This window comes from Rhinoderma darwinii, chromosome 6 (assembly GCF_050947455.1).
Source record: "Rhinoderma darwinii isolate aRhiDar2 chromosome 6, aRhiDar2.hap1, whole genome shotgun sequence".
NCBI classification, from domain to species: Eukaryota; Metazoa; Chordata; class Amphibia; order Anura; family Rhinodermatidae; genus Rhinoderma; species Rhinoderma darwinii.
The window spans coordinates 15,870,043-15,896,006 of NC_134692.1; the positions used below are offsets into that span (position 1 = coordinate 15,870,043).

Below are 25,964 nucleotides of genomic sequence, written 5' to 3' on the forward strand. Positions count from 1 at the left end.
CCTGCGCGGCGAAATCTCGCGGTGCTTGTTCTACTCTGTCTTCGCGAGATTTCGTCAGGCATGCGCAGTGATCACTGTGAGTCCCTGAGAGGTGCCAATACCGGCAGAATTGGTAACATATTTGCATTGATACTAAGTATCTGATGATGCGCTCGGCTGTACTATGTGAACTCACGGGAGGCCATTGAGGCTGAATCTCTGTCGTCCATGGGACTATGGAGTGACAGCCCACCCTTGTCTATGTTTGCAAAAGTGACAAAAAGCAAAAAAAGCAAAATCTTGATCTGTTGAGGCTGTTTTTACATAGGAGGCAGCATGTCAGGAGGGCCCTCGCCCCCTCCCCCTGTAGAGGTGTCAAGTGGACCGGTAGCAGAGAGCTGGTGTTACACCCAGGTAAACAACATCTGTCTTTTCCATTCCTGATACATTGTGTTACATTTGTTACATTGTTAATAATCAATATGGAATGTTGTGGACTGAATGACAGGAGTGCGACGCGTGGACTACAACTCCCATCATCTAAGATCTGACAGGACGTGTAGAAGGGCCGCACATTATCTAAATTCTTCCTATACTGGAGAATGGGGGTATACTGTATATTGGACCATATTGCGGCCCGAAAACTAACATTACGTATCCATCAATAGTGGCAGCTGCCATATATGATCGGCGCTATCAGGGGACTGACGCCATGTTATATAGATTGATAAAAAGGTTGCGTTTTCCGTGATGTTTTCTTTTCCCAGATTTGATTTTGGGGATGGAGGGGTTAATAAAGTTGCACACTTTTGATTGGCTGAGAGTGGCATTATATAGGATATAGTATTGGCCAGGCTTGATTTAGGGGATAGCTGGCTTTTAGCTATTGGGGGGTTACAAGTCCCCACTTGCTGCGCTTAGATGTGTTTTACTTTTTTGACGCAATGTCCAAGTTGGCACAGAAACTTTTTTTTCTTTATAGTACAGCCCCAGGTTCAGGCTGGTTTTGATATAATATTCTGATTGGTGGAAGCCGGACCACCGGGACCCCCACAATCCTGATAATGCTTGGTCCTTGTATGTGGTGGCCCCTGCATCAATATGCCATGGATGTTTATTGTGGGAATGACAGGTTTTTTTCGGCATGAAATCCGCAGTAGTAAAGTATGGGCGCGATATTATGGATTCGTATAATACAGTAGTGTGCATGAGGTCTAAGGGGAAAGTATATATTCCTGCAATAGTTTATAGTCACACATGAGGTTGTAAATCTTGGTGGCCACATTGTGCGACTAAAAAATCAGAGTCTATCGACCGCAACTATACACACAAACGCCCACGATAGCAGCGGTCACGACGCCTTGAGGGTCATTTACGCATAGTTGTTCTTTTATACTAGTAATTGTTATAACTGGAGATCATCGCCAATTCGACTCATTGGCTGGTGTGTAGAATAAAGTGGCAGATTGATCTTCTCAAAAAATCCCAAAGGGTGCAAATCAGATGAAAATATTTGCTCGTCTGGTTGTGATTATAAGATGCATATGAATAATTTCGCTCCTGAATGAACCAGTCTCCGTTCTTGTGTTCCGGTCTCCAAACTGGCCGCCGCTGTCTCAGACTTTCTTATGGAGATCTTCTTTTGAAAGTGTGAGACACGCTCCAACCCCTCTGTTGGACCAGCGCTGATGACATCATCAGCGCTGGTTTATGGGGGGGTGTGTCTCCAACTTCCAAAGAAGATTTCCATAAGAAAGTCTGAGACAGCGGCTGCCAGTTTGGAGACCGGAAAGCAGGAGGCCAGATCTTTCTGGAGCGGGGCAGCAGGTAAGTTGACTATACATTTGCAATGTATAGTCAATTTTTTGAAATATATATTTTTTTTGGATGGTCACTTTAAATTAACCCCGCACGCTTTTTTTCTCTTTTCTCCGTATATTTCTTTTTACTTCTATAAAACAAGGGGGGGGGGGTACTGTATTGACTGTTTTTATATCTCCCATAGGATTTGGGCACCCTAGTTCTTATGGTACAATAAATTGATATGTCATAAATATAAATATATTGTTGGAAAACCCATTTAATGGGATAGAAAATAATGTTTCCTTTCAAAGAAATTTCTGAAAACTGATTTCAATTAGTCTTCAGTGTTTCAGTCCATTTAGATCAGGAGTAAAGTAGAAAACTACCTCAAAGGGGTTGTCTCCCCATTTACGTATTCCATTTTAGAGTATATGGATGTCATAGAGGGAGGGGGTCCGGTCCCCCAACTCGTACCCCCTCTATGACTTTCTCTCTGGCGGACACAGTCCTTCTATGTAACACATGGACAGCCAATCATTTGAATGGTTGTCATGTAATACTACATTTCCCCAGTAGTGGCCGCTGCAGGGGAAATGTCTAGCTGGCCCCGACTTCCCTGATCTATAACAGCTGATCACCGTGCTGGCTTCATATGTATAAGGGCGGCCTGGGCTGCCCACTTCAGTGCCTTTCTGCCCTGCGCCGTAAATGTACAGCACAGGCTGGTGGGCTTTAGTGTGAGCCACTGTACATTTACAGCACTCGCATGATCACCACATCATCAATAGCGGTTGTCAGCTACAACACACAGCTGACCTCCTGCTGCAATGGCCGGGATCGAGGCTAACTACGATCCTGGCTGTTTAACCCAGTAGATGCCGCAGTCAATAGCAACCGCTGCATCTAAGCAGTTAGAAAAAGGGAGGGGTCTCCCACTGTCATCCCACCGGCGCCCCCGCAGGACGATCGCTGGGTACCAATGTGTTTCTATGACAATCTGCCATCTTTGAACTCAATGTTTTAAATGACAGGCATAATACACTGCAGGATAGCAGTATTAGGCCTTATTCACACGGACCTATATAATTCAATGGGGCCGTTTACACGGCTGTTGTTTCAACGGAGAGTGTGCAGGGTCCGTGAGAAAATAGGACATGTCCTATTTTTTTTGCGCTTCATGCATCCCCCTGTTCTCTAGTCTATGAGGGATGTGTCCCGCAGTCTACAGCGCGGATGCACCTCGAATGTGAAAAACAGCGTTTTTTTCACGTCCGAGGATTGCAACGTTCGTGTGAATCCGGCCTTACAATGTATTATACAAGCGATCAAAAGATCACACAACGAAGTCCCATAGTGGAACTAAAGTGTTAAAACGAAGATCAATAAAGTACGGTATTTAAAATAAAAACATTCCCCAAAAAAAATTCCCTTTTTAAAGTTACATTAAAAAAAGACAAACGACACATATAAGGTGTCACCGTATCCGTAATAACCCAATCTATAAAATGATCGTGTTATTTAACCCATACGGCGAATGGTGTAAAAAAAAAAAACAACAACCTGAAAACTAATGTGAGTACAATTTTTGGATTGTGCGTGATTTGAATGTGTTAATAATTCACGTTTGCCTATAAAATATGTATCATTAAGAGGATCAGAGGACGACAACCTGAATTACTAGACAGCCCATATTTTCGGTGTGACTCATGAGATCGCTCCAGCTTTATGACATGTAGGTTCGTTGCTTTGTGTTTGCTGTGACGTCACTGGCTGCTCCGTGCCGACTGCAACACGTCTGCCCTACAGAGTTTCACACAAGTTTCAGTAAAAAAGGCTCGTGTGAGCAAGTGCTTATATTTAAGGGGATTTCCACCCTCTGAGGAGTGTTATTTATGGCTTTCTCACGCCCTCCTGAAACCTGTATTTGTGCTTCTTTTAAAGGGATTTTACAGTTTTCGACCTAGTTCACATTGAAAAACGCTTTCTCTGCCTCCCGTAGTTGTCAATGGGAGGTCAGAGATGGAAACGCCCAAGATAGGGCATGACGCTTCTTTTTTCCGCAAGCGTTTTTTTCTGCTCGCGGGGAAAAAAATGCCTCAGTCTCCTATTAAAATCAATAGGAGGCGTTTTTTGGCGCGGTTTCCGCATCAAAAACGGCGCAAACAACTCTGTGTGTACATGACCTTATGCATATAAAGCTTAAAGGGGTTGTTCCAAGATTAAATGTCATCCCCTAACCACAGGGTAGGTGATAACATTCTGATCGGTGGGAGTCCCAAGCGGTCGGACCCCCACCGATCACGAGAGCGTGGGTCTCCTTCCTCCGAATTAATGAAGCGGCAGTTCGAGCAACCGCTCTGCCTCTCTACTGACTGTCTATGGGGCTGCCGGAGATGGAGTACAGCGCTTGGATATTTCCGGCAGTGTCATAGAGAATAAATGGAGCAGCAGGGCACATGCACAACCTGCTGCCCCATTCATTTGGAGAAACGGGTGCTCCGTTTTTCGTGATCGCTGAGGGTCCCAGCGATCAAACCTCCGCCGATCAGCATCTCATGTCACCTATTTTGTGATTAGGGGGTAACATTTAATCTTGGGAAATCTTCTTTAAGGCTGCGTTCTCACATAGGATTGCTGCGGATTTCCCATCCAGACTTGCGGGCGGAGAATCCGCTGCGTATTACAGTAGCAGCAAAGTGGATGAGACTTTAAAAATCTCATCAACACACTGGAAAATTTCCATGTAGAAATTGATTGGCAGTCCAGATTTTTAAACTTGCAGCATGTCAATTTAGTATTATAACCTATATATATTTACTAAGTCAATATATCATATTCAAGAAATCATGTATCCATATCCATCAAAACAAAGAGAAATCTTGATACACTATCATTTTATGAAAATGGTTTTATTCATCATAATAAATACTTTATTACACATAAATACAAAATAAGAGATACAAAAATTAACCCCCCTCCCAAGTATATACTATAGACAATTTAAAATATTATAAAATAAAATATACCAGGTGTAATAATAATGAAATATTAATTATAATATAAACAGATAGAAAGTCCTTATACAAAGAAGCATGTACCTTTAAGAAAGGATGACAGACCAATTACGTATATCAACATGCAATAGCAGCATCAGAACACCAGGGGTCTGATATAGATGATGCTGCAACAACAACGGGTCGCCCCAGTACCAAGAATGCAATGATATATATAAGATGTGGAGCACTAAGTCCAAAAAATATATCAACTACAATAAGTGTAAGATTGAACTATACCTGCAGAGGACATGGTGGAAAAGTATTACACCTGGACAAACAGCACCTCGACGCGCGTTTCGCAACCTTCGTCAGGAGGTGTGCTACTACATTGACAGCCAAAGTTTAAATACTGTGAGCCCGAAAATAAATGACCAATGGTGTGCAGCAGGGAAAATCCACTCCCACTGACGTACCTAGCGCCGCGCCGTAAAACATGACACGCAGCGATGCGTGTCAGCCTTGGGGATTATGCGGTTCACCCATCGGGAAGGAGCGGGTCACGCCCCTCAATCCAATAAGTGACCATAATGTTGTCCAGAAGGAGGCGAGTAGGATTGACAACGCCCACCACATCACTGCCGATATAGTGTGGTTCACCCCTAGAAGAGGAGCGAGGCCCGCCCCTCAATCCTATTTGTGACCACACGGTATATACTGTCAACGGGCGGATAACCACGACAACACCCAAACATATCAGCGCCGGCACGAATCAACACAAAGACTTGATCAATAAGACAAATCTTTATGTCAAGCCATAACACCATCATGGACATAGATTTAAGAGGCTCACACAGACGAAAACTGAGTACATATTGTTGATGAAGGATCGTATACAGTGCCTAAGAGATATGTTATAACAAGTAAATAAATAAGGTGACAGTCAGACAAAATATATAAAAAGAAATAATAATTAAAAATAAAAAAAATTATAATAAATATAAAAATAGTTAAAATGAAAATCAATTTAGAATCGCAGAATGGTTGCATATATGTTGCAGATTTTCCCCATTGAGTTCAACAAATAGAAAACGTTGCAATTTTTGTTGCGGAATAGAGGCGTATCTGCAGCAAAAATTGCAAGTTGAAAAAAACAACTATTTCCACTTAAAAAAAATATGTAGGGTATAACAGGTGATCCCATAGCAATGCGTTCCTGCTCATCCGCCTGGTCTTTTTGCAGCCGGCTTACTATGATGCTGTTTCATCCCATGTGACTGCTGCAGCCAATCATAAGTGCAGCGTGTCTGCATAGAGCTCGGTCCGGGGAGTAGTGACTTGTTGCTATGGGATCGCCTGGTATATATATTTTTTTTTTTTTCTTTCCACTTGCGATTTTGTGGAAATGTGAATGTGGAAAATCTGCAACGTATACACAACCATTCCGCAGTATAAGGGTATGTTCACACGACCTATTTTCAGGCGTAATTCGGGCAATTTACGCCTCAAATTACGCCTGAAAAGACGGCTCGAATAAGTCTGCAAACATCTGCTCATTGCTTGCAATGGGTCTTACGATGTTCTGTGCAGACGAGGTGTCATTTTACGCGTCGCTGTCAAAAGACGGCACGTAAAATTACGCCCGCGTCAAAGAAGTGCAGGGCTCTTCTTTGGACTTTTTGGAGCCATTTTTCATGGACTTCAATGAAGAAAAGCTCCAATTACGTCCGTAATGGACGCAGCGAAAAACGCGAGTACTTGCAAAAATGTCGGAAATTCAGGAGCTGTTTTCTCCTGAAAACAGCTCTGTAATTTCAGACGAATTTTGCGTTGTGTGCACATACCATCAATTGACATACTGAAAATGTAAGTCTTCTATGCGGGTTAATTTGATTCAGACTTCAGATGTAATTCCCTGCAGAATCTGGATCGGATTAACTGCAGAATTTTTCATAGCAAATCTGACCCATGTGAACATACCCTAATTCCTGTTGCACACGACCGAGTGACACTCGGGCCGTTTTTCACAGCATCCGAGTGGCAGCGGATAGTTTTCACTGACCCATTCTTTTTAGCGGGTGAATCGGGTCCATGAAAATGGACCAGACTTTCCGATCCGTGGAAAAATAGGACATGTCCTTTCTTTCCACGGATCACGGACTGGACCCGGCCGACACGGACGGGACCCGGCCGACACACACGGTCGTGTGCATGAGGCGTTAAGGTGCTCGCCTCTTTGGACAAACCCTTATTATTAGCAGGATCCCTAATGATAAGCTGACCAGTATCCTGTTGGCGAAACCTCCAGTGATCGAGGTATGTCCATTGATCACTCTCTAAATGACTCCTTAAAATCCACTGATCTCCATTTATCAGGCTGGCATCTGGAGCACGGACAGTTAGAGGAGACACTCCGCCTGAGAGGTCGATGCGAGGTTGATAGGGGCGTGGCGTATATAACAAGGGGCGGGGCATATGTCAAACATTTTTGCCTGAATGCATTTCTTTAAAGTAGACATGCATGGCGTTTTCCCCTCCACATACCTTAAAGAAATATATGATTTCACATGTAATTATTTTCATTAAAGGTTTTTCCCCAGGATATTATTACATTGATGGCCTATCCTTATGTCTTTTTGGAACCTTACCAATCAGCAGAACAAAGGAGCAGCGGCACTAGTTGGAGCGCCGCTGCTCCTTCACTTCAGGATCTGGCGCAGCGACGTCCCTACGAGTCTGACTGTGGCTAGTACTGCAGCTCAGCCCATTCAAGTAAAGGTGGTTGAGCTGCAGTACCAGACTCGGCCACACTCATATGGACGTCACTGTGTTGGGTATATTCTCCGTCTTAATGCGCCTATCTGTTTTCCTTTAGGTGCAGGTCCCAGAAGAGGGACCTGCCCCTTATCAGACATTTGTAACACATGCTATGGATATGCCATAAATGTCTGAGATTGGAAAACCCTCTGGTCAAAAAAAACTTTTTTCCATTTTAAAAGTCCCTTTAATTTTCTAATGAATAAATTGTTTTGCTCTGTGCTTGATAGAATCGTTCATGAATGTTCTACACTAACTAACTAAATTCAAGTTTTGTTTTTTTTTGGACTCTATTCACAGGTCAAAGTAGTGAAATTTTCCTACATGTGGACCATAAGCAACTTCAGTTTTTGCCGAGAAGAAATGGGCGAAGTTTTAAAAAGTTCTACTTTTTCATCGGGGCCAAATGATAAAATGAAATGGTAAGAATTGGCTGTAATCGTTGAATTCTAAAGGTAAAAATTAAAAAAAAAATCCTGTTTGACCTGACAAATATTCTCTTACCCCTCCAGGTGTTTGCGCGTTAACCCTAAAGGACTGGATGACGAGAGCAAGGATTACCTGTCCTTATATCTGCTGCTCGTCAGCTGTCCAAAAAGCGAGGTGCGAGCAAAGTTTAAGTTCTCGCTGTTAAACGTAAGGCGGGAAGAAACAAAAGCCATGGGTGAGTTCTCTCAACTCTATATTGATGGGTTTTCAACTTCAGTGATGGTTTTTATGGGGATTGACAGACTGCACTTGGTAAACCCCCATCCTTTTAGATGTTCAATAGCTTCCTAGATAGACACTTTGCTGGCCTACCTATTCTGAGGGGGTTTTGAGGGTGTGATGCAGAAGCAGGAATACTTTTCTGGGTTTATTATACTAGAATTGGGGTTTCCATACAAAAATATTTATGGGATGGGGGTGAATGGTCTACACTCCAAGCGAAGCTGAGTCAACAATAATCACCTATACACAGAATAATTGTATGATCACTGGGGGCCCCACCAATCACAAGAACGTGGGCCCCGAACCTTTTCTTCATCTTCAAAACTTTATCAACTGCAGTTAGGAGGTCTTTGAATGGAGTGGCGGATGAGTATATACGCTTCCGCTCAATTGAAAGTCTATTGGCCGGACAGAAACCACGAAATACAGCACTTGGCTAGGAAAAAGCCTGTTCCCTTAAGTTCACCATGACTACTGTTCTAGCATCTGGGCGGTTCTGTTTTACTTTGAGCCTGTCTCTTTTCTCTGTCTTGCTGCCAATTAGGTGTGGGGTTGTATTTATATCTGGCTTCTTCCAACTGGTCTTTGCTTGTGATTTCCTAGTCTTCTGGTGTTCTGATCAAGCTCTGACACTCCCTGTACTTCTGACTTCTGGACTTCTTGGGAGCTGACCTCGGCTTGTCTCTTGTTAACCCCTTGTTAACCGATTTTGATTATCTGTTCCCGGCTGGTTCTGACCTCTTCTATAACTGATTTCCATTTGCTCTAGTTTTGACTTTCTGTTTATCCGCTGGCTGACTGGTTATCCTGTTCAGATATTGCCTGCATTGTACCTCTTCTATACCTGATTTCCACTTGCTCTATTTTTGACTTTCTGTTTACCCGCTGGCTGACTGGTTATCCTGTTTAGGTTTGCCTGCATTGTACCTCTTATCCAACACTGAACTCTGCTAAGACAACCTGGGTTCTATGCAGCAAAGACCATCCCACCTTCCGGTCGGCTCTGACGAAAAACTTAGAGTAGCCTTAGATTCTGTAAATCAGAGTTGTGACGGATTTGAGGTTGCGGTTTTATTTGCACGCTCATTCCTGACAGTCTCCAGCAGCCTTTGGGGAATCACTCAACTTGCAATTCCATAACAGCCATTGAATGGAGTAGGTAGGGTCTCTGAGATGCGAGATGGAGAGGTAGCATCTCAGGGATAGTTTATAGGGAGGTGGGGGTCTCAGGATGGTTTATGGGTAGGTAGGGTCTCAGGAATAAGTGATGGGGAGGGTAGGTACTCTTGGATGGGTGATGGGGAAATAGGGTATCAGGGATTGGTGATAGTATTGATATTTCTCAATGTGTGTGATAATTATAAAATATAATGAGCCTTAATTATCAAAACTGTCTAACACTTAATTTGGTCTTGTTGCCCCTAGCAACCAATCACAGTGCAGCTTTTATTTTTCCAGTGCACTTTAAGCTGAGCTCTGATTGGTTGCTATGGGCAACAAGTCCAGTTCTAATAAATAAGGCCGAATAATTAGTTGCACCTCTGTCCGTGTTGGTGTGGTGTTCGCTGTATGCAATTATTCATTTATAACCTTACTCTGTGCTGAAATTTGTTGTTTGTTCATTTTTAAGAACCTTATTTGGAAGGGTTGCCCAAGAGTTTAAAAAACAATGATGCAAATAGCAGAAAATGTAAAAAAAATAACGATTACTTCAGCTCCGACGCTGCAGCGATGACATGCCGCTAAACACTGGCCTCAGCGGTCATGTGCTGTATATGCTATTATCTCCGCTGAGGCCAGTGATTGGCTGCAGCGGTCATGTGCTGCATATGCTATTATATCCGCTGAGGCCAGTGATTGGCTGCAGCGGTCATGTGGATGTACGGAAGTCATTGTTGCAGCAAAGTAAACAAAGACCGACAGTGACCACCGGAGCATCGTCACTGGAGTGGCAGGTGATTTAAAAGTTGAGTAATGGTTATCTTTTTTTTTTTTTTTTTTTCACATTTCCTGCTGTTTGCATAATTTGTTGAACTCCTGGACAACCCCTTTAATTACATTTTACTAAACTTGAGTTCTGGTCCAGGGCTGTATTCACAGTTCTGCTGGTTGTCAGTGGAAACAGTCGACAAGCTTGTTGTCAGACACACCCATCCAGCTTAGCTGAGCTCCTAAAATATAGGACAGTTACCTATATCGGGACTGGAGTAAAGAAGACGCATACTTGGCAACAGTGTATCGGACCAAAAAGGGGTGGGATTTATGTTAATTTGTGTTAAAGACAGAACCGGGGCGGTGCTTTAAATGTCCTGTGATTTGGTATTTAAATGTTGGTCTGGAATGACTTAAAGAGGCTCTGTCACCAGATTTTGCAACCCCTATCTGCTATTGCAGCAGATAGGCGCTGCAATGTAGATTACAGTAACGTTTTTATTTTTAAAAAACGAGCATTTTTGGCCAAGTTATGACCATTTTTGTATTTATGCAAATGAGGCTTGCAAAAGTCCAACTGGGCGTGTATTATGTGCGTACATCGGGGCGTTTTTACTTCTTGGATGGCGCTGTTTTTGGAAGAAAGTAGCCATGGTTTTCTAATCCTGGACAACCCCCTTTTAAGACCAAAGACTGTATAACCAACCTGTAGCCAAAAAAACAACTTTCTAAAATAATGACATCTGTATTCTTCCTCGTCCCCGATCTTGGCTTATTTCAAACCACAGTGACATTTCGCCCATGATATAAAGTCACATGAACATGTCGTCCAATGGCTGTTATGACACAGTTTTGCGCACAGTAAAGCAAAATTCTGAGTTTTGCTGGTTTCCTGTTCCAGAGAGCAGTGCATTTTGGGAGCTCAGATGACGATTGCAGTTAGAAATTAACTCTTAGGTCACACATCTGACAGCAGGATGGAGCTGAACTGTCGTCTGTTTCCAAGGACAACCTGTAGAATTTTGAGAATACCCATTAATGTGAATGAAGGAAATTACTTGAAATGACTGAAGATCAGTGCAAATATAGTAAAGCAAAGTATTTAAGGCTCTGTTCACATCTCGTTACGTGAACAAGTTCAGCGTTTCCCGGCTGTCCTGACGGAAGCCGACAAGACACCGGGAACCCATCCTCTATATCTAGAAATAAGTTGAATAATAGCGCTGAACCCTGGGGTATATACCCCACTTATAACCGGGTAGGAATCATGGACCACAACTCTCTGGATACGGTCCTTAAACCAATTTTCAATCCAACTACAAACCCTACTTTCTAAACCTACAAATTAGGCGTCAAAGAGGGATATGGTCAAATGCCTTTGCCTAGGCACCGGCATAAATTTTTTTATTTTTATTTATTATTATTTTTTTTATTTTTATTTTGTGTAGGAAAGCGCACACACAGCAATTTCCTATACAGTGGGCCACTGCTAAAAAAAACTTTCCGGGACAGTTGGGGCTAATCGGCCACATATGCCAAAATAAAAGGCTATACAGCGGCATACGTTGGAGCCTTCCGTCGGAGGTATAAAATACTCCCGACATATAACTCAGACGGAAGGCTCTGATGAAGTGTGAACAAAGCCTTACCTACAATTATGTATACATTTAAATGAAATGTAAAAAAATATTCTAAGTTTGCTGTATAATAGTTTTTGGAACATTAAAAAAAAAAATATCTCAAACTGTACACTTTGTCCTACCTCCACCTCCAGATGAGCTTCGTCGTTGTAACTCCACCTGGTAAGCCAAAAATTTGTGCACTGTCACTTTTAAGTCCATATGGACATCATAGAGAGAGCCCCCCCCCCAAGTGGAGCCCCCCCCAATAACCAGTATAGTGCCGGGGCGGCTGTCTTTAGAGAAGACGTTGATATCATTAAAAGTCATAAATGATTAAATAAATTTTTTCCTTTCTCATTGATATTCCATGTTTTTCTAATTTGACTGTGGCAGATGTTTCATTTTCTTATTTTATTTTGTGGCTTGTGACATTTTTTGTAATTTTTGTATTTTAAACAGAAAGTCAAAGAGCTTATCGCTTTGTCCAAGGAAAAGACTGGGGCTTCAAAAAATTTATCCGGCGAGATTTCTTACTTGATGAAGCAAATGGTCTCCTACCGGACGATAAACTCACATTGTTTTGTGAGGTAAGCACGTCTTTTATGTATTTTTTTGATCATATTTTTGCTGTTGCTTATTTAATTAAATAAAATTTTTTTATAATCACAGTTTTATTTGCTATTACATGAGTTGATTTACCGCTGTTGCTGAGTTCATGCATAGTTTGGACCTAACTAAGTAACGTTTCCACTTTAAATAGAAAAAATTACCAGTAAAAGATAATTTCTTGAGTCGTCCTTGTCCGTGAAGTTGTTATAAGTTCTCTTCAGTAATTATAATCGTGTCTGGGACAGCTGGGTGGTAGCAAATTTTACCATTGGAATCTACAGTGGCGGTCCTTGAGTGTCACTCGGCTTTCCTAAAAATAGATATAACAAAAGATGTTACTAGATAAAACCGTCTCTCAAAACGAAATCAATGTTCGTTCCAGTTTTGTATCAATCATATATTTATTTACTTTCAACATACCCAAATGTTTGACAAAGCGACTGTTTGCATATATCAAAAGGACAATATGGAACAATATACCACAAAAACTAATCAGGTGTTCCAAGAAGTCACCGTACTACAAGTACAGCAGAACTGTGGGTAGCGCTTATCTGGCGCATGAAAACTGAAAACAGCCATTCAAATAACACGGACATTGTGTATAATCGCATTGGAAGTGTAATAACATTCAAGTGGATACAGTGTATTGAATATATTATAAGCAGTGGCCATTATACACAGTGGAGTCCCATTATTATGACCAGCAGCTAATATCCAGAGTAACCGGCGTGTGCAGCACGGACAGCGCTAGACGGGCGGGCAGTGACTCAATAAGGTGCTGGTTGGGGGTCTCCGGTATCTGGAGCCGTGCTGACAGCAGAGCATCCCACGTTTGCTGGAGGTGCGGGGGGGGGGGGGGGGGATCCATAGGGCGAACAAGACGATCGAGAACCCAATTGAGCATCTGCGGGACCAAGTCTGGAGAATTAGGGGACCAGGGAAGTACTTGGAGGTCTTGGTAGGGCTCTTCCAGCCACTGACCGACATTTCTAGCCGTGTGACGTGTCACATTGTCTTGCTGGAAGATTCCATCTGCCCCAGGGAAGACAATCAGCATGTATGGGGGGGAACGTGATCTGCAACGATGGATTCATATCTAAATCAGTTCAGAGCCGTCCACATGGATGAGTGGCCCAGAGAATGCCATGAAAATATCCCCCAGACAATAACGCAGCCGCCACCGGCTTGTGTTCCTCCAGCAATGGTTGCCGGGTGTTTGTTTTCTGATGTTTCTCGCCGTACACGCCAATGGCCATCCGTTCAATGAAGCAGAAAACGTGACTCATCGAAGAAGACAACCTGTGCCAATCATCGGTGGTCCAATTCCGCCGTGCAAATTGAAGCTTTTTTTCTGATGCGCCTTTGTTACATAGGTTTCCGTTTGGTTCAGTTTGGATTCCCTTCATGGGTTTCCCTGACGGAAAGCTCTGATGGATCCTATGAACGGAGTCCAGACGCAAATCTGAACGAAGCCTTAATACAACCTTCCTGACATGTCTGCTTTAGTAAATACTTGTATTCCCTATGAAATAACAACTCTGCAACATCTTTTCTTAGAGCTCTTCATAGTGCCCTTAACCTGGCGTTACCGTTCTTGTCAATTGGGTGGACTGATTGGACAGTGTCAGTGTGTAGCGACCTACAATAATTTGACGATTTTGGAATGGTATCACCCAGTGGTTAATATGTTCAAACATTACCAGGAGGAATAACAGAGGAACGACACAATGCAGATTTGTAAGAGAACATGGTTTAGCATTTTTATTTTATGAGAAATACAATCATTTACTAAATGAGAGATGACCGGTCTTCTTTAAATGATGTATTAAAATCATATGAAGTAATAGAACCACTTACTGTAGATTCAAAGGAGAGCATCAAACTACCTTTTATTCTTATAAATCTATTGATTCTCCATTGCAGCCTAATAGCCAGCGCATTCGCGATATGTTTTGGGGAGATAAGCGGTGTCTGACAGCCGCTTATCAACCTCTCCCTATTTAAATAAACATGCACACTCGGCCGTTCCCAGCGCGCGCGTGCGTGTGTGTGTGTCTGTGTGTGTGTGTGTGTGTTTACAGGGGAGAGGGCTGACGTTCGAGGGATGGTTGAGATGAACGCTATCTTTTGTGTACGGTCATTGAAGTGGTTAACGTCCCCTCCGTCAGTGAATGGGTTAAAGCTGTAAAGCGGTTTGTCTCGTCTTAAGTTTGCCGGTAATGACTTAGTTGTGTGTCGTGTTCTCCTAGTAAAGGTCTGCGAGGACGCTGCTCTGCCCGTTGTTAGCAAAGCAATTTGCGAGTTTCATAAAGCGGCGAAGTGCAGAAGGTCAGAGCCCGGGAGCGGCTGCTCGGCACATGGTCACGCGTCCTCCGCGCTGGCATGGCTTGATTAGTAGCTTTCTTGGCTTACGAATGTGTTAACCGCTAATACACTTCCTGTGATCTGCGTCTCCTCGAAACGTGTAAAATTGGCAAGATTGCAACTTAATTATATGATATTATGGTGTGCAGGGGAATAATTGATATACAGCCCCCGAGACCACATGGTGCACATATAGCACATCCCATTTCCATTTAGACAAGTTAAATGAGCTGTACGATGAATTTGTTATGAATACAATTATGTGACTGACAAAGAAGATGCAGCAACTGTCTGGTCTCCGAACGAGCACAATCTGAACTGACTGCTGCGTCTCTCCGCTTAATGGCCCAACCAATTGGTAATTCGGGTAATCGGTTGGATGTCATTAAAAAGAGAGACAAAACACGGGCATTTGTGGGTTTTTATAGAGTTCATTATTCTGTGTATTAAAATCGCATTACATCTGGAGAGAGCGCAGAAAACTCTCCGCACATAAACCACACTTTGTATTAGTCCTTTTTAAAGGTACAGTAACCCTTTTATTCAAATGATCTATTTTTTGGTTTATTTTATTTGATATATTAATTGTCGCCAAAATATTTTCTTTGATCATGTTGTAATTTGGAGTATTGATCGCGACCTGGACTTCGTTACGGGAAACATGGTACATTTGCCGCAGTGTAAACATTGTCAATTGGATTCTTGACATTTTAATTTATTCATGTTTTTCGAGCTCCTGGTTAACGCATTAAAACAAACTTTATTTTGAGATACGCTACATAATATGTTAAGAAATTGTGTAAATAGCAATTCTGTAAAATTATTATTATTATATTATTGGATATGATTTGCACTGCTCCAAATGTATTTTTCTCGGGTGATTGTTAAAGAGGACCTGTCCACTCTCCTGTTTTAGTAAATAATTGTATTTCCCATGATATAACCATTCTAGCTCATCTTTTCTGAGAACTCTACGTTGCGCCGTTCCTCTGTAATTCCTCCTGGTAATTCATTTCCTCCTAGAAATGTATTAATTGACAACTAGGTGTTACCAGTTGGGAGGGCGTGTCCCTACACGGACAATGTGCAATCAGTGCTGACAGAGTGAAACTGTGTAGGAACACACCCCTTTATACATTACTAGGAGGAATAACAGAGGGTCAGCCTAACACAGAATTCTAAAAAAATACGTTCCAGAATGGTTTATTTCATGGGGAATACAAGTATTTACTAAAATAAACATGACGGGAAAGGTGAACCAAAACGCTTTGATTGTATCAATTGCTACTAACAACCAGAGCTTCCATCCTAATTTATGGACTATAAGGTTTCGGTAAATATACGCAACACAAAGTATTTGCAGAACTATTCGTTATTTCATGTATAACCTTGTTTAATTGGCACTGGAGTCCTGAGATCAAAATCGCCCAAGGACAAAATCTGCATGGCGTTTGTATGTTCTCCCCGTGTTTGTTGGTTTACGCCTATATGCCAAAGCATCCTGATAGGTTAATTATCTTCCTATGTAATTGGCCCTAGTGTGTATGAGGTAGGAGAATTACATTGTGAGCGCCATTGAGAGCAGTGACTGGTGTGAATGGTGACAAACTCTGTACGGCGCTGTGGGATATGTTGCCGCTATATAAGCAACGTAAAATTAAAAATAAATATTTAAATAAAAACAGAAAAACACTTTAAAGTTGACACAAGGAATACTGCGAAGTGCAGTTCAGTGGTGAGTGTGGGAGGAAGTAGCTAACTTCTCCTCCTACTTGGGTTTCAGTTAAAATCAATATAACAAGATGTGTGAAAAATAAAAATTAAGTAATAAAAGCAGCAAATACACATCCGGAAAGAGGTAGGGCAGGTCATTTTCTTGCCGGGCGCGATGTTGCCAAACTATCTCCTCCGATCCCGGCCGCCGTTGTGTCACGTGACTGCTCAATTCTTACAGCGTCTGCTGTGTGGACCGGAAGTCCCTTTTACTATACATTCCTATAAGATGCTCAATATGAGTCTCCTAGTAATGCATAGTGAAAGGGACTGCCGGTCCACGCAGCCGACGCTTTAGGAATCGGGCAATCACGTTGCGGTTACATGACCTAACGGCAACCGTGATTGATTGGAGGGGATAGTTCGGCAACAACGCGCCTGGTAAGAGAATGACCTACCCTACCTTTTACCGGGTATACCTCCCAAATTGGGGCCAAGATTAAAAAATTCACCGGAGTGTTCCTTTAAGGAATTTCTGATAAAGAAATGTATCAGTTTTATGCACTTTTTTTTTCTTCTTTATATATAATTGTATTAATAGTAACTTTTTTTTAATCAAAACAACTCTCGTTTACCAGGTGAGCGTAGTACAAGATTCTGTGAACATATCAGGCCAGTCCAGCACAAACAACCTGAAAGTGCCGGAATGCCGCCTGGCGGAGGACATGGGTTATCTGTGGGAAACCACCAGGTTTACAGATTGCAGCCTGTTTGTGGGCGGCCAGGAATTTAAAGCTCACAAATCCATCCTTGCAGGTAATGTCTTGAGCCGTCGGCCCCGTCTTTCGCTTCCGACTCCTCGAGAAGAGCGTCCGTCTTACCACGTGTCTCCTCTCTTGCAGCTCGATCTCCGGTATTCAATGCAATGTTCGAACATGAAATGGAGGAGAGCAAGAAGGTATAAATGTTCACCGCTTTGTGGCAGGGACGTAAATCTTTCTCATACAGCGCACAACTCTTTCACTCGAGAAAAAAAATCAAAACTGGCAGACGGTTACTCTCCGGCGTTATTTACTGCCGCACTTCTGCCATCATTTTTACTGCGTTTTGTAGATCGCGCCAGGCGCTTTGCTTGTTTTTGGTATTGTCTATAGTTTCATTGCGTTGATATATTTATGGAGTTATGGCGGAGGTATTTACATAGTGACAACTTTCTGAACCAGAACTTCTGTTTGAATTCTCCTCACGTGATGGTAGTCATAGAAGTAACGGAGGGAGGGTCCCCTGTGCAGGACCCTCATTTATTAGCCAGAATGTCAGGAGGACTTGTCACGCCTATTTTTTTTTTTGTGTGTAATGCTTCTTTCTACCTGTGGTGGCACTGCAGGAAAATGTAACACTTGCTGCCAAGATTCCCCACAGATTACAGTGGATCACCATGTGATTTGTTTATCTCTGGGGAAACTTCTAACCAAAAGTGATTGTCCAAAAGACTTAGAGCGACAATCATAGGGTCTGGATCGTTATGGACCAATGAAAATCTTTTCAATTAATCCAGAAATTGGTTGGATTATTTCTGGATTACTTCCAGATTATTTTTATTAAATAATTTTTTTACTTTATGTAAATTAAACATAATCGCTGTATATTAAATAGTTCTGCAACTTTTCTAGTAGACGTGTTTCAGATCCTCACAGCTTTCAAGATCCATGCTTGCTATCAGTGAATGGGAAAAATCTTGTATACATCCATTGGCTATAAATTGATACAGGCCTAAAACTTCTCACAGCTGAGAGATTGCTACATTTGTATCCAGTCTAGACAAGCCTCTGTGAGCTAAATATTTTACACTCCAGACTCAAACATTTTACCTGCCAGTGCACTGATTCAATGTAACAAACTATGGGGATAGGGGGGACATTTGTGCTGCTGATGTATTGAGCTGACAGAGGATTGCCTAGACTATATACAATTGTAGCAGACCCTCAGCTGTGTAAATTTTCATCCTCCCTTTCATGTTTCCATCTACTGACGGCAAGTAGAGATTTTGTAAAGGAATTGAGAAAATTACAGAGCTTTTCATTATACATTCATTGAAACCCTAAAAGTTAGAATACTTTTCCTGGTAACGGGAGGTTCGTGTTGACCCATGTGGGTCAATGTAATAATCTTTGTCTGTGCCTAGTATAAAGTGTAAAAAATGTAAGATGATGCAGTAAATACATCCTTTAGGGGTCTTAGATACGGGGTCGCCTGCATATTGATGTAAAATGGTGGCATTAGTACGACTTGCGGGAGACCCCCACCTATTTCTTTACCAGCCTCATCGACTTTGAATGAAGCGGCATTGCGAAAGCCTGACTTCCACTCCATTCAAACTCCTCCTCCTAGCTGCCGACTTGTGGCTGGAGGAGCGGTGGATCGATCGTGGAGGTCCCAGCGGTCAGACCACACCGATCTAGCATTTTTCACCTTTCCAGTGGATAGGTTAAAAATGCTAAAGGCTGGAATACCCCTTTAAACTCTCGGAAGGAATGTATTAAACCATCTATGCCGGTTTCCTGGCATAAAAAAAAAATATCTATTTTTTTGCTCTTTCTGACACGTCGCCACCTTTCAAAAAGTGGGCAAGGCTGCTTGGCGGAGGGGGATGGGCCACATGCAACTGGTCACATTTACTATTATTATGCAAAAATCTGGTGTAAATTATGTGGAAATCTACACCTTGGTGTTGAAACTTTTCTTAAGAGATTAATTACATACAGAATTTTCACACCTCGTTTCTAAGAGTCTATTCACACACTGCCGTCATGTCGGAGTTTTTGCAGCAATTTAACAAAAATTGCCGCAAAAGACGGGATATGGCTGCAACGTGTGAACAGGCCCGAATGTATGTTACATTACTAGTCTCTGGCTTTAGTACCCCACTAGCAGGGAATTATGGGAAAGGTGTCCACCGTACAATATGGCGTCGGTTCAAAGATGATCTTGTTCCGACCGTTTGTGTTCTATTTTTTTTTGCACAGAACAGAGTAGACATTCACGACATGGAACCAGAAGTGTTTAAGGAAATGATGGGATATGTCTACACAGGAAAAGCACCTAATTTAGAGAAGATGGCTGATAACCTGCTGGCAGCTGCGGATAAAGTAAGTCATTTGCCAATTAAAAGTGTTTGTATTTTTTCACACTTTTTCTAAACTGACTGTGAAGGTCTTTATACAGTATAATTTACAAGTAAATGTTTCCATCCATATAATGTGCCATCTCTTAAAGGGGAAATACCATTATTTATTTTTTTCAAATTTGTTCCCGTACTCCCTCCACAGTTTTTCACATATTTCCAAGAATATAATTTTCCTAAATATCTGGAGTCCAAATGGTAAAGCGTATTCGGAGAAATGTCTGTGTAATTTTCCCTTCTCACATTTGATGTTCTGATTTGATGGAAAATATTTCTAAAATCGCAAAAGTAATAAGTCCCTAGTATAATATTGTCATGGGACCGGCTACCTTTGGCTGCCAGAGTGGGTTTAAAATAATGCTCAGGAAGGGGTTAACCAGGGTGCACTATCCATGAGGCCATCGCCTCAGGCAGAACCTGCCACCCTGTTGGGGCCCCAACTCATGCGCCTTCACCTATCTTCTGACTTAATATGTAAATTTGTTTTCCATTCTATGTAAATAAAGCTTAATCTTTATATAATTTTAAGTTCTGCAACTTTCTAATATATTTTGTTTTAATTCTACACCATTTTTAAGAACTCTGCTTGGCGAGGCGAAAACCTAAAGAAAGTGTGAATAGTTCCTTAGGTCCATACAGATTTTCAGCCTCTGGATGTAAACAAGGATGTTTTCAACCATTGACTGCAAGCAGGGATCTTGAAAATGGTGAATAATTGTAACATAAAGTATATTAGATAGTCGCTTAACTTCATTATGCAATGGTTACTCCCGTAACACCTAAAAGCTCCATTAAAACCTGAGCTAAAAATAAGCGCCAGAAGCGCTCGGGTGAGCCCTGTGCCGCTTCGTTTCTGATCGGTATTCCTCGTACACCGCCCGCTCGACTTTCCATGGAAAACCATTCAGATACGAAGCGGCACAGCGCTTCTGTCACTTCCTTTTGGTGATTATTGGGGGTCTCAGTGCTCGGACCGCCACCGATCAATGCTTCTTACGTGTTACTATGAAATGTCAAAAGTTTTTCAAAAGTTTAGTTACACTTTTTAAAGTTGAATGCCATAAGAATCCTAAGGCAATGGATTTATCCCTTATATATGTCCAGGTATTGGTGTTACCATCTAAAAATGTAATGTAAAAACTATATACACTAAAAAATGGATCATTCCTACTGCACAGTATATAGAGATGGTCACCGGGCATCAGCTCCTTCAGTTACCTGGACGACCAGAGAATAAGAAAAGCACTTATATATAACTTACGACTTGTAACAAAGCTTTATTTGTCAGTACGCTTTGGAGCGGCTAAAAGTCCTATGTGAAGAGGCCCTATGCAATAGTCTGTCGGTGGAGAACGTTGCCGACGTCCTTATCCTCGCAGATTTGCACAGCGCAGAACAGCTGAAAGCACAAGCAATAGACTTCATTAACAGGCAAGTGAAATGTGCAAATGTGAGCTCAGTCTGCGACCAAACACAAAGTACTATGGGCCTCATTTATCAAAAAATGGCCTAGTTACCCAAAGAAACCAATCACAATGCAGCATTAATCTGGAAAGTTGTTCTCCCTTCTCCCTATTGATGTATTACATCATGCAAGCCCGATTGGCAAATCAAATGTGTCTAGAGGGCACACGTGACTTGTGATGGGACGTATGTTACAAAGCTGCGCATAAAAAGTAAAAGAAGACTGCACTATGTGGGATACCTCCATGTATAGTTTACATTGGCAGCAGAAAATGGTTTTGTGATCTGATCTCCCCTGTAGAGAAAAAATTAAGTAGTTTATGGCTGGGAAAGGGACTGTATGCTCCCCTACGTTTACGTCATAGAGGGGAAAAAAGTGGGGACAGGTCCCATTTAATAATAATGACTTTGTCATTGTTTGCACTCGTAAAATACACTTTTTTTTTTTTTTATAAATATCCCTTTGAGGCTTTTTGGGTTTAGTAGGGTTGAGTGGGCCCCCATGAATGTACCTTTTGAGAAAATAGAGGATTATAATTTTTGGACTTTTTTTTATTATTTTTCTGTTTGTTCTGTTCAGATGTAGTGTTCTCAGGCAACTGGGTTGCAAGGACAGCAAAAACTGGAATGGCAGGTAAGTGTTGGTTTCCTAAACGCCATTATTTTGGGGTTGGCATAAAATATTACATTTGAAATGCGATAGTGGTGGTGGTGAGATCTGATTCGACTTGTCAGGGAATTTGCCGCCATGTCCAACTACTTCTACAATGTCACAAGTCAGATGGGCAACTTCAGCTACTTCATCCATGTGCTTTGAGAGACTGTATGGACAAGGGATGTTCCTCCCCCTTTTACCCTGCAAAGTATTAGTGAAGCCTGTGGCAGAGATTCTCATTTACTTGGTACTGCTGCATTTAGACTCTTAGGCCCCATGCACACGACCGTGCCCGCAATCACGGCCCGCGATTGCGGGCACGGCCGGCCGCTGACTGACAGCCGCATTTTCGGGCCGTGCTCCTATACAAAGTATGGGAGCACGGCCCGCAAAATGCGAAAGAACGGACATGTTCCATAATTCCCGGAACATTTCCACGGCCCATACTTTGTATGGGAGCACGGCCCGAAAATGCGGCTGTCAGTCAGCGGCCGGCCGTGCCCGCAATCGCGGGCCGTGATTGCGGGCACGGTCGTGTGCATGGGGCCTTAAAGGAATAGTAAACCGAAATCAATTATAAAAGTAAGCAGATGAAAAACCCACCTTGTTTGCTAGTTGGCAGGATGTTCTGCGTCGTTCTTTGGATCAAAAAGTCTTGTAGAAATCCTGCAGAGAACACAGGTGTTAATGTCATCTTGATCCCCTCCATCTACTAGTCCTTCTCCATGAATTAGAATATCATTTATTTCAGCGATGCAATTCAAAAAGTGTCTCTCGTATATTCTATAGATTCATTACACACAGAGTGATCTATTTCCAGCATTTTCTTTTAATGTTGATGATTGTGGCCAACAGTTAATGAAAACCCAATACTTGCGCTCAATACTTGGTTGGTGCTCCGACTGCATGAATTACTGCATCAATGAGGCGTGGCATGGAGGCGATCAGCCTGTGGCACTGCTGAGGTGTTATCAATGCGGCGTGGCATGGAGGCGATCAGCCTGTGGCACTGCTGAGGTGTTATCAATGCGGCGTGGCATGGAGGCGATCAGCCTGTGGCACTGCTGAGGTGTTATCAATGTGGCGTGGCATGGAGGCGATCAGCCTGTGGCACTGCTGAGGTGGCATCAATGCGGCGTGGCATGGAGGTGATCAGCCTGTGGCACTGCTGAGGTCTTATGAATGCGGCGTGGCATGGAGGCGATCAGCCTGTGGCACTGCTGAGGTGTTATCAATGTGGCGTGGCATGGAGGCGATCAGCCTGTGGCACTGCTGAGGTGGTATCAATGCGGTGTGGCATGGGGAGATCAGCCTGTGACACTGGTGAGGTGTTATGGAAGCCCAGGTTGCTTTGATATCGGCCTTCAGCTCGTCTGCATTGTTGGGTCTGGTGTCTCTCATCTTCCTCTTGACAATATCCTATAGATTCTCTATGGGGTTTAGGCCGGGCGAGTTTGCTGGCCAATCTAGCGCAGTGTTACTGTGGTTATTACACCAGGTATTGGTACTGTTGGCAGTGTGGGCAGGTGCCAAGTCCTGCTGGAAAATGAAATCCGCATCTCCATAAAGCTTGTCAGCAGAGGGAAGCATGAAGTGCTGGGAAATGTTCTGCTAGACGCTGCGCTGACTCTGGACTTGATAGAACAGGGTGGACCAACACCAGCAGATGACACGGCCCCCAAACCATCACTGACTGCGGAAACTTCACACTGGACCACCAGCAACTTGGATTGACGCCTCTTCACTCTTCCTCCAGACTCTGGGACCGAGATTTCCAAATAAAATGCAAAATTTACTTTCATCTGAAAACAGGACTTTGGATACTGAGCACAGACCAGTTATTTTTCTCCTTAGCCCAGGTAAGAAGCTTCTGACGTCTCAAGGATTGCGACAGTTGTAGCCCGTGTCCTGGGTACGTGTACGTGTGTGTGTGTGTGTGTGTGTGTGTGTGCGTTCGTTCGTTCGCGCTCGCTCTTGAAGCACTGACTCCAGCCTCAGTCCACTCCTTGTGAATCTCCCCCAGATTCTAGAATGGCCTTTTCTGACAATCCTTTCAAGGCTGCGGTTATCCCTGTTGCTTGTGCACCTTTTTCTACCACACTTTTTCCTTCCTCTTAACTTTCCATTAATATACTTGGATACAGCACAGCTTCTTTATCAATGTCCTTTTGTGGCTTCCACTCCTTGTGGAGGGTGTCAATGACTCTTCTGGACAACTGTCAAATCAGCGTCTTCCCCATGATTGTGTAGCCTACTGAACCAGACTGTTGGGCCATTTAAAGGCTTAGGAAACCTTTGCCGGTGTTTTGTGTTGATTCGCTGATTAGAGTGTGACACCACGAGTCTACAATCTTCAACTTTTACCCAATATTAAAATTTTCTGAGAGCCTAAATTTTGGGTTTTCATTAACTGTTAGCCATAATCATCAACATTAAAAGAAAAAAAATGCTTGAAATAGAAAACTCTGTGTGTAATGAATCTATATAATATGAGTTTCACTTTTTGAATTGAATTACTGAAATAAATTAACTTTTTGATATTCTAAATCATTGTGAAGGACTAGTATGTCTGGCAGACAGCTGAGGGGTGAGGCTTACATGCATGGTCTTCTATTACAGAGGGAGCAATGGGGGAGGACTCCTGCTGCAGCCAGTTGCCTTACGGTCAGTCTGATCTGAGGTTTGTAAGGAGGGAGGGGGTTAATATCTGATCTTCTGAAATACAAATTCTTTATCTGTTTTGATTAAGAGTAATCTGGATTTTTGGGGAAAAAATTCCTGATTTTTTTTTTTTATTTGGGGTGTGCTTTCTATTATTTATGTTCTTTGAAATATATTTACTACATTTTCCAGTCAATCTATGGACGTAATGGAGACAGATGGCTGGAAATCCATGATCCAATCACATCCACACCTAGTAGCAGAAGCCTTCCGAGCACTCGCATGCGCACAGTGTCTGCCTTTTGGATTCCCAAGGAAGCGGCTAAAGCTGTCTTAAGAGTCACCCGCGAAGCTTTGTTCCACCCATCAAGGACTTTACAGTCAGTGTTCCGAACTGTTTTACCTACCACACAAGCCGAAGCATTTTATTTTATTCCGTTTCTTCCCCTCTCTGGTTGTGCGCACACACAAGACTGAGGACCTATCTAACGTTTGCTTTGCAGATGGAGAACTTCATCTTATCCACAGCTTTAAATTCGACAGGTTGTTCTCGTGTTCACTAAATTGCCTTAAATTATCAAATCCGGTCTTAGTTGTCATGTTTGCCAGTTGTTCTGTTTTATCGTTATTGTTTTATTATATTAATTTTTTTAATTTTTTTTAAACAATCTGTGCCTTGTCACCTGACCAGGCTATGTGGGATCGCACTAACGCCATGTTACGGTGATGATAATAATTTTGGCATTATGTGTATAGGATGGATAATCCTCGGTCCGTTTTTCTTTTTGTGTCTTGGTCGTTTGATGGTAGATTTTTCGACCAAAATACTATTTGTTTCATAAATTCATCCATTACCATGCAGGCTCAAAGGGGATATGCCCCCAAAACTTTTATGGCATACTGTATTAACTTTAAAGTGCGAACCCTGAGACCCCTGCCAATCACGAGAGCAGGGGTGCACGATCACTTCAAAAGGCACCCCTGTTCTTCGGATTGGTGAGAACCTCGAGCGATCACACTTCTATGGCATATCTAGTTGTCCGTTGTAGCATATATAGCTTTCCCCCCTAAAAATTAAATCGATAAACCCAGTGAGACTCGTTATGCAGCCAAGTTGTTTAACACTCGTCTCAGCTACGTCTCTTAGTTCGCTGGTTGACAACCAGTGACATCACCAGTCCTGAGGGCTGAATAGAGTATTTAACAACTTGACTGACGAGAAGAACTTAAAAGGGTTCTTCAGGATTAGGAAAAATTCTCCGCTTTTTTTTCCCAGAAATAGCGCCAATCTTGTCCATCGACTGTGTTTGGTACTGCAGCTTTCATTCGAATGGGGCTGAGCTGCAATACCAGACATAGCCTATGGACAATAGTAGCGCTGTTTTTGGAAAAATATTTATTTTTAATGCCAGACAACCCTTTGAAACTGGAATAGGGATATTTATATATATATATAT

General features: G+C 42.5%; 1 protein-coding gene across 1 annotated transcript; it reads left to right on the plus strand.

The window, feature by feature from the left end:
• Window positions 1–25,964, plus strand: SPOPL (speckle type BTB/POZ protein like). Its single transcript, XM_075831082.1, has 10 exons — window positions 1–393; window positions 7,893–8,014; window positions 8,105–8,256; window positions 12,317–12,444; window positions 17,182–17,359; window positions 17,446–17,501; window positions 19,570–19,692; window positions 21,016–21,158; window positions 21,772–21,825; window positions 24,700–25,964. The coding sequence occupies exons 1-10, from the start codon at window positions 316–318 to the stop codon at window positions 24,842–24,844; spliced, it is 1,179 nt and encodes a 392-aa protein (XP_075687197.1). The 5' UTR covers window positions 1–315; the 3' UTR covers window positions 24,845–25,964.

Coding starts and splice junctions, on each gene's coding strand:
- SPOPL (XM_075831082.1), top strand. CDS start 316: ATGTCAGGAGGGCCCTCGCCCCCTCCCCCTGTAGAGGTGTCAAGTGGA. Junction 12,445..17,181: donor AACTCACATTGTTTTGTGAG/GTAAGCACGTCT, acceptor CTCGTTTACCAG/GTGAGCGTAGTACAAGATTC. Junction 17,360..17,445: donor TCACAAATCCATCCTTGCAG/GTAATGTCTTGA, acceptor CCTCTCTTGCAG/CTCGATCTCCGGTATTCAAT.